The sequence below is a fragment of the Parasteatoda tepidariorum genome, chromosome 5 (genome assembly GCF_043381705.1).
Source record: "Parasteatoda tepidariorum isolate YZ-2023 chromosome 5, CAS_Ptep_4.0, whole genome shotgun sequence".
NCBI classification, from domain to species: domain Eukaryota; kingdom Metazoa; phylum Arthropoda; class Arachnida; order Araneae; family Theridiidae; genus Parasteatoda; species Parasteatoda tepidariorum.
Genome location: NC_092208.1, coordinates 75200221 through 75210484, shown reverse-complemented (window position 1 = coordinate 75210484; position 10264 = coordinate 75200221). Strand labels below are relative to the sequence as shown.

Genomic DNA, 10264 nt, shown 5'->3' with positions numbered 1-10264 from the left:
TAACTTTTTATCAAAACTGCTGCGGTGTATCTGTGTTCTCTTTATGTGGAAAATATAATGATAGTAAATAGTTCATCATGTTTCAGTCAGAGTGCACTAAAGTCGATCAGTACCAATGATTTCTTATTTTCGAAAAAAACTAAGCATCTCAAACAAATATACCTCCTTTTTTAAAAAATCACTCTAATTTTTATGATGTAAAATTAAATGTCATTTTTATTGGCTCTAAATTTTATTTATTGATCTGGTTTTCATGATGCGAACACAAGTGACATTTCTGCATCACGAAAATGACACTGAGTAAAATTAAAATTTCTTGCAAAAAAGGCACATGCACATTTGACATCATTTTGAGGTCAATGAAGGTAACCCCTAAGAACGACCAACCTCCATTAACAATCATTCAACTGTGCACTGTGGAAAAGAGAGTGGTCGCACCCGAGAGGTTTCACTGTATTATCTAAAACCTGATACAAAAATTAAAAAGCTATCATACTTAAATATTTGGAAACCTAGTTGACTTGAAATGTTTTTTATAAAGAAGTTTATAAAAAACAAAACTGTCAGTAAAAATATGTTGAAATTCAAGGGTACTTTAAAAAGTGAGAGAAAAACTAACATTAAACATTTAAAACAGGCAAGTGTATGTGTGTGATATTAGTAAGATAAGGAATTTTCAATTATATAAATAGAACAAAATTTTATTTCATATTTTGTACATTATATTAATGGCACTATTACAAAGAACTGTATATCAATACAACTACAGGTTGGCATGTTTTTAAGTTTTCCGCACAATTCGAAACTGATATATTTACATGTTAATTTAATTAACTTACAATTGTTAATTGACAGTTTTAAGAATAACATGCATTAAATACGAAAACATTATTACGCAACGGTTGTTATTAAAAATAACTTTAATGATAGCAACTTCAATCTGTAAACAAAACTACTAGTATTTAGCCACATCAGTGTTAAGAACATTATATCTCCATTGCTCCATTTGGAAGAAAAATATAAACTTTCATTTAGTATTAAAAGATAAAGAACAGTGATCTAAAGATCTAAGATATCTTATCTTAGATATTAATAAAAATATCTAAGATTACAAAATAATTTTCATTAAAAATTTTGCACAACTACAAATAACATGAAAATCAAAAAATTACTAACAATATTAATAAAAGAATTTTTTCAATATGATGAAAATATTATCTAGAAGAGAATAGTGAAATTTCTTATTAGTCAGCTAAGTGAATGATAAGAATTTATGTGACTAATAATAATAATAACCTTAAAAGTATAACAATTGGCAAAAATAACAGGAGTTCAGAAATGAAAACATTATTTTTATACAGTATAAAATATATTATGATATGTAGTTGTAGTAATTTTCTCTTTATAATTTAATATTGTTTTCAATTTGCAAATCACATTATTATATATAAAAATTCAATACTGATTTAAACTTCTGCTATATGAGGAAGAGCTTTTGAGGTATTAGATAGTACATACAAATTTTAAAAGAAAAAAATAATTTTTGTGTGAAAACTTGCATATAAATAGTTTTATCTTATAGTAAATGTTCACAAATTAAATTTAGGGCATATTCAATTCAGATATTCATTTATTTTATTTTAACATAATAAATGCAACAAGATTATAACAATAAAATACAATATGTAAATTTTTAATGAGAAAAACAATAAATTATAAACAGAAAACATGATCTAAATTTTCAAGTTCTTTCTGGCTCATCTCTTCATAATATCTACTGAAATCTAATCTATAAAAAAACATAAAGTGCATTTTAAAACTAAAATAAATTACTTTCTTATTAAATAAGAACATTTTCAGCCACAAATATATGCAGTTTTCTTTTATTATTCAAGAACTAAATGCTTATGCAAATTAATAACACAATCTAAGCAGAGTAGTTGCAAGCACTAATACTAGATTATTAAAGGTGCCACTCTTCACAAGACTGAACATTTTTTTAGAAGTAATACTTGAATATTATTTCAATAATAATGAATATAATTTAATACACAATTATAGGACAAAATTAATAGTTACTACTGGTCATAGGGTGACTAAATATTTTATTAATTGCCTCACAATCGCAACTTTTTTTGTTAAAAATTAACCCCTTGTAATCTAAAACACATGCTTTCAACTTCTCGTATTAATCCTTACACGGGAAGCTCTATTTAGGGATGGAGAAAAAAAATCAAAATTTCAGGGAGATAGAATTTGTTTACCAAAAGATAATTTCATATTACCTTTTAGTTTGAATTTATGGTTGATAATATTTAAAAGTAATCTAATTAATATAATTCATCACTATAATTACAATTATATTTTATAGCAGATAAATTTTATGTTTGCAAATAAACATAACTTTTATGTCCTAAAATCAAACCCTAAATTTTATTATCTGTAAACATTATATGCAATTTGTAAATTATACATACATCTGTCATTTTTATTTTATTTCAGAAATGAGCTCTGTAGAGCAGGGGTGTCAAACTCGCGGCCCGAGATGAACATTTTTGTGGCCCAGTCAATATGTCCGACGCAAAGTAAAAATAAATTAGAAATGTGAAGTAGAAAGGAAACTAGCATATGAAATTATAATATACTTTATTTATAAACTATACAGATCATTTTAAATTGTACGTGCAAAAATTTAAAATTCTAACTGGCTTGCGGCACCTGCCATTCCAGGGATACTGCATCGTATCACAAATACGCAGAAAAAATTTCAAATCTTCGAATGGAATTTGAAACAAGGTTTAAAGATTTAAATTCCTCGGAAAACAAATTTTGTTTGTGTTCGTCGATTTTGTCAATAAATATAGACTCAGTAGTATGTAAATGGAAGTGATTGAGATTCAGTGCCACTCAAATTTGAAGGCAAAATTCATTGTAGTGGTTATGCCTGAATTTTACAAATATTTACCAGCAAGGTTTGAAAATACTCGAAAATTCGTATATGAAATTATTTCCATGTTTGGAAGTACTTATCAGTGCAAGCAATTATGTTCTGTTATGAATGGAAATAAATCTCCTGTCCGAAACCGTAATAATAACGCTCATGTTGGGTCAATTTTGAAAGTAGTCTCGGCCAAAAAAATGTCTCCAGAAATAGGAAAGATAGTAGCAGAGAAGAGATGTCAAGTATCAAACAATAATTTAACTTTATATATGTTTATTACAATGTGCTATTCAAAATAAAAATATTTGTTTCTATGAACATTGATTTTTTTTTTTTTTTTCGGCCCACCTAAAGTTAAGCATTGTTTATTTGGCCCAAGTTACCTTTTGAGTTTGACACCCCTGCTGTAGAGTGTGCAATATTTTGAGAAATACGCTTTACATTAATATCAATATTATTTTAAAAGTTTAGAATTTTAAAATCTTGAAAAATGGCAGCTATTAAAAAATGTTTCACTAGCCACTGGCTGGTTACTAAATTTCCGAATCTCGTCCTATATACACAATTCATCAATTAGTGAGTAACGGCCACTCATAAAAAAGTTAGGGGAATTACCCTAATTTGATAAAGATAGGCTGTAGTAGAAGCAAAAGAGAAAACACAAATAAAATTCATTACATTTAAATTATTTTAAAATTTTATTACTTATTGAATAGTTAAATTAATGTAAATCCTATAGAAAGTGAATTTGAATGCTTAATGTTCTGTTAAAATTGTATTTGGGGTTGAATAATCGGAAATCAATAAAATCGTATTAAAAATATTTCATTAATGTTGAATACTGTTAAACATTCTTTTTTAAAAATTAGTAGATAATCCCTCATAGTTAATTATTTTTATAGTTGGGAAATGCAGAAATTTTAATTAGATCTAAATTATTTTAAATCAATCCTTCAAAAAAAAAAAAAATTGAAATTGCCAGATTTGTTTTAGTACTTAACTTTCTAGAAATGCTAAATAAGAGGATGGCCCAATAATTCATATTTAAAAATTATATAAAATGAATAAATGCTTTTTTTTCTTTATAAAAATACATAAGAGTTTTAAAAATTTTGAATCAACAAATCAGGTAGAATTGACAATATGCTTTTTGTACAAATTGAGAGCAGTCCCTTAGTTCAATGCCAAGCTTTTGAAATTTTAGAAATGCACCTTTAATTCAAAATTTTTCTTTTTTAAATCAATTGAATAAACATTGATACCAACTGTGATTAATGTCATTGTGTAATAGTTATAGAGAATTAAGATTAAAATGAAAATTAGAAGTTTTTGTTTATATTTGTTACAACTGTGCAAAATTAAAAGCACAGAAAAATAATTTCTTTTACTAAGTCAAAAGTAAGGCATCCAGGACGATCTTGTAAATACTATCACTCATAAAGAATTAATGATATAATTTCCACAATAATTGAAACAATTGTTTTATAAAATGCGAACTTTGAGTTCGATATAAAAAGAACAAATAAGGAAATTACCTGTACAGCATATTTATAATTTTCGAAGTTTGTTTGCTTTGGTTCACAGTGTGTAAGATTTTTAGCATATGTATTATGCTGTCATCAAATTTCTTTTCAAAATTTGTTATTTGTAGTTGAAAATTCTCCAACGATTTAGGACACATCGTAGTCTGAAAAAAGTTATTTAGATATTAAAATTTTTACTTTATGTTCAATAAAATAAAAACTGTGTCTGTTTAATATACTTTAAAGGGTAATAAAAAATTATTAAAAATAAAAGTTTAAAAACTGATGGAATAAATACAAATTGGAAAACAAGACCATTAATTAAAATTTAGAACCCATTGTTGTCTTAAAATAATTATAAACTGTATTTTTAAATATGATACGTTTTAAAATTTAAGAAAGCATAAAAAGCAACATTTTTTGTATAAAAAATGATTAATACAGATTATCTACCAACTGGAATTTAAGATATAGTGTAAAGTATTTTTAAGTTAATATGACACACTTCAAAGAATGATTAGAAAAAAAAAATTTCTGTTAAAGAATAAGTGTTCAAAAACTAATTTATTATCTTTTAAATTTAATTTCAGATGATTAATTAAAATAAAGATTTAGATCACATTGTTGTTCGAAACAAACTATTAAATTTCTTCACTTAAGTATTTTTAAACTAATGTGTTACACTTTAAAGGGCGATAATCAAAAATAAAAACAATTTTTTTTGTTTGTTTGTTAGAGCAATCTAGCAATAAGATACTGATAGATTATTTTATAAATTGAAATTTCAAATTAATTCAATTTTAATTTGATTTTAAGTATTTTCTTAGATAAAAAAAGCATCCGTCAGCAAATGTGACTTTATTGCAAATTTCTGTTATGACATAGGATTATTAGCTTGAAAATATAAGTCCAGGGTCCCCAACCTTTTTGTATCCCAGATTACTCGTTGGATGATAGGTTTGTCATAGTTAATAATGCATACAAGTTGGTTTGTATTATTAACTACACATGATGCGCACAGTGGAATGCACACGTAAAATAATTGGCGGGCACCATGGTCATAAGGTTGCGGACTCCTGATATAAACCATTATGAAATATATGTATATAAAAATACAGACATACAGAAATTTTAAACATAAAGGCATAAAAAAATCAAAAGTTAAAAAATCGAAAGTTATTGACACAAAAGTGATTTTAATAGTTGGAAAACTTACGAGTGGAAATTCATTGATAGAATGCAACAGACTATCTCCCATGATTGAAACTTCAGTTTCAGAGCACTTCATAAAGCCCTAAGAAAAGAAATTTAGTTGTTATCAATAACAATTTATATATATTTTTTTTATAAAGTATCATCCAATTTAGCTTAGCAATTGAGTAATGAACTCTTTTTCAGCCTCCTAAGTATGAAAAACTATGAACATATTTGTTAAGTAAAAAGCATGATTAATTTCACATATAAATGAATCACATCTGAAATAAGATATAACAGCAAAATAAAAATTACTTTATAAAAGTAATGTTAACTTTGAAACACCCACACATAAATAAATAAAACTGAATTAGAATATGTTCAATCTTCAAGATTAAACACAAAAATATATGGATAACACATGCTTTTAATGTTTTAAACATGCTTTTAATGTTTGACATCAAATGACCTGTTAATTTTTCCTCCTCGTGTTACAAATTATCAAGAATTAGTCATCATGCTTATAAAAGAGACAAAGCATTTTTACTTTGGCTAACACATGATAAAGGCAATTTTAGAAAACGGTAACTCTTGGCGCAGAGAGTAAGACATAGACTTGCTATTAAAGCCATGAAAGTGTTAATTACTGAGTTCATATACATGTAGCTTGCAGATATATATACACTTTCAGAAAATCATTGTATAACTTCATAGTAAAAAGACAAATACCTGCAAAAATATTGAGAAATCAGCACACAATTTCATAAGAGTAGCCAATACTTGGAGAAGACCTGGATTTGTTAACATGCAATCATCAACACATTTTTCAAGAAAATCGTTGTGGCAATCTAAAACTTCATCGATGTTGGTGACCTAGAAAAATGTTAAACTTATACATAAAGATAATTGAAACTTGCACAAAATAAAATTGACAATTATGATGACACTATTTGTATAACATTATGCCACGAAATTAAATTTTTGAAATGCACAACAATTAGATAAATGGGATATAGGCATAATACAAAAGGGATAAATGCGTAACACAAAATGCAAAACATACCTGAGATATCTTTCTGAAAAAGTCATTCCAGTGAGGTTCAATAACCTCAAGAGTTAAGTAATAGTCTAAGTTTTGAATAAAATTTAGCATTCTCTGCCTCAGTGCAAAAGCTGGAGCATAAATGCAAATTTCAGATCGAGGAAGAGATTTGGTTTGCTTATTTAAAGACCAGACTCTGAAAACATAACAAAATTATTAATACGATTTTCATTTAGAAAAACTTATTTATTTAGAAACATTTACACATAAAATGAATAAAATAAATGTAAAGAAAGCAGTGATTTCTTTTTAACAGTAGTAAAGTGTATAGTATGATTAATAGTAAATAATATCCTTTTATTTTGACAGATTGCAGTCGGTGATGTGTAAATACGTTGGGCACAATATGATGTAAGTACGTCAAAGATGTATGGGATCTGATTGATAGCAGCCGACCATTCGGTCGCTTCCCTAATTTGTGTGAAGTATTATTTGCAATAAGAGTGCTGTTACAAAGTATGTTGAATGGATAAACAACTAATTAACATAAGCCCACAATTCCCATAAAAAAAGCAAAACATCACAATAAGGATAAGTTAAAAAACTGCTGACCTTCACAAGTCACCAAAAATTCTAAACTAAGATTTCATGAAGACATCTCTAACAATTAATGTATTATAAATAGTTTTTTTTTGTAGCTAATCATTCATAGAAAAGTAATGATGAAAAAATAATTTGATATTACAAGTTTCATTTGGTGTAAAAAGATGTTATCTAACATTCAAATTTATTATACAGTTACTTCTTTACTATGATAATTTCTTTTAGTCTTTCAGTTTAGATATCTAGGTTTGAGAGTGCACCAAAACATGTACACTGCACCAAAAAGAAAAAAAAAAAGCCACTATAAATACTTTTTGATCAAATGATCGGATCTTTACATTCTACGACTCATTCTTAGTGGTTTGAAGGGGCAACCATAAACATGCTAATTATTTAGTGTAGACGTTATATGAAAATGCGAAATCAGACACCAAAGCGTTTTTTCTCTGAATAAACATATCTTTTTTTTTTCATTGGATTTGGATTTTCGACCCCTAAATACAGAGGGTAGCAGCAACCTGGGAAATATGGCCCCCAAAGTTTGATCAGGAGAACAATCCAAAGTTTGAACTCCTTAATGTTAATTTTACTTTTCGTATATTTCGCCATATCTCGAGAAATCTTACCGCAAATAGAAAATTTTTTGCACACAATTATAAAATTCGTTTATTCAAAAATAATACCGCCCAAAAAATAAATTTTAGTAAATGTTTACTATTTTCTATTATTTTATGTAATAATAGTCGAAAAATAAATGAATTGTAAGGTATAAAATTTTTTACATAATTTTTAAGTGTGACATCATTGTTTTTTACATAATTTTTAAGTACAAAACTTGAGCAAAATTGTTCTCAAAAGAAGAAAAGAAGCTGTATATTTAAGATTCGATTTCTCAGGAACTATTCAATCAATTTTGCAATGTAAAATCACATACTTTGAAATGACTTAAATTGTAAACCCTAAAATTCAAACTTTTTCGACTATTATTAAATAAACTAAACATATACTAAAATTTATTTTTTGCATGGAAATATCTTTAGATAAGTGGATTTTATAATTGTGTACAAAACTTCTTCAATTTACTTAAAAAGTTCTTAATAAATAGCGAAATATGCAAAAAATAAAATTAATATTAAGGGGTCAAAATTTCAGATTGCTCTTTTGACCTATCAGGACCATATTTCCCAGATTACAGCTACTTGCTATTTTTAGGGGGTCAGGAATTCGAATCCGCTAAAAAAAGGTATGTTTATCTAGAGAAAGTACATTTTTGTATCTGATTTTATAACTTAAATTACTGTATGTGCTAAGTAATTAGCATATTTGAGGTAACCCCTTTAAACCATAAAGAATAAGTCCTAGAATGTAAAGATCCAATTATTAAATCAAAAGTTATAGATGGTGTTCCATTTTTTTTGTGCACACTGAACACACACAAACATAAATAAAAAACAAAAAATTTATTCAATTTTCTTTTGGACTAATGTTCCTAAAACATTTATACAATTAAACTAATTAACTAAAGTAGCAGCATTGAAAGTTAAACATTTATTGAAAGTTTCAATCCTTCAGTCTTGGAAAATTGTATCTCCAATTTTTTCCTGCTTCACCAAAATAGTCCAAAAATCTAACTGTTTACATTAAAAGAGTACACCTAAATATCAAACCTTAAAAAATTTCGCAATTATTATTAGCTGGTGAAAGTTTTCTTAACAGGAAAAAAATTTATTCACACGTAAATAAGGAATTTACAAATTTTCATTTGCAAAAAATATTGTATGTCGCCAAAAATTAAGACACATAGATAATAAATTTAGCAATGTTAACAAATAAATAGAAAAATATCCCTGATAGACATACATATGCTAATAGAAAGCAAAACTTACTGCCCAAGTAAATTTTCAATATGCTTGCAATAGAACAAATGTCGAAAGAGAATTTGGTAATAAGCTAAAGCCTGTAAAATAAATGAAAAATCTTGTATTTTTAAATGTAAACAGACAATAAATATTAAGCAAAATTAATATTACAGATCATACTGAATTTATAAAGATATGTTAAGAATCAAATAAACTAAGAAAAGATTAATAAATTTATACTACAAATTAGTTAATAGTCCTTTTTAAACTTTTTAGAAAATTTGCAACTCAGTTCTATGTTACTTTAATGGAAGGATTAAAAATTTTGTCAAGAATTTTGAAACATAAATACAATGAGCATTAAAGCTAAGTAAATAATTATATGGTCCTTACATTCATAATATTAAACAAATCTGAGATTATTGAATATTTTGTTTCAATTATTTTTTAAATTAATTTAATTCATTACTTTAATAGTTAATTAAGAGATGAATAATTTTTTTTTTTGGAATGGTAAATTTGAATAACATAGGATTTTTCACTTCATTTGTTAATTGTTAAAATAGTGAAAAGCCCCTCACTTCATACATTTTTTAAAATCTTGCCTCCAAATATTACTGAGTTTTTCAGAAAATAACTTAAGATCACTGAAAATTTTAAAAAGTAATAATACAAAAGTACAGTAAAAAGTTTAAAATTTTTTATGCATTTAGTGGACGGTGCCTAGGGTAAAAAAATCCTACAATTAAAGATTAATGTTATCTTAATTGTTAAGATTACTTCTTATCTTTATTAAATTAAATGAATAAAAGGGAGAAATTATTCATTTAATAATAAAAACCCTTTTATTCATTTAATAAAAGCTTGAGATGATGATGCTCTGTGATTGTTGAGTGCTCTGGACCCATATGAAAATATATCATTAGTGAATGATTTGGAAGTCAAGTTCAAGGATTATGGCACAGATTTATAAATAGAACAGCACAAGAACATCATTAGCTAGTGAGTAATACATGTGACATTGGTGCCTCACCAGTGATGAAATTAACAAGAGAAATAAAAAAAAAAAATGTGATTGGGGAAAAATTTGGTAATGTTTAGT

General features: G+C 26.2%; 1 protein-coding gene across 1 annotated transcript in view; it reads right to left on the bottom strand.

Annotated features, from left to right (window-relative positions):
* Positions 1-685: 685 nt before the first annotated feature.
* Positions 686-10264, bottom strand: part of LOC107442171 (gamma-tubulin complex component 2) — a 31010-nt gene continuing 21431 nt past the window's right edge. Inside the window, exons 21-26 of the mRNA XM_043042880.2 lie at positions 9190-9260; positions 6722-6896; positions 6388-6531; positions 5681-5758; positions 4477-4628; positions 686-1789 (exon numbers count right to left, since the gene is read on the bottom strand). Coding sequence (XP_042898814.1) covers positions 1714-1789; positions 4477-4628; positions 5681-5758; positions 6388-6531; positions 6722-6896; positions 9190-9260 — 696 coding nt within the window. The 3' untranslated portion in view covers positions 686-1713. The remainder of the gene's footprint in view (positions 1790-4476; positions 4629-5680; positions 5759-6387; positions 6532-6721; positions 6897-9189; positions 9261-10264) is intronic.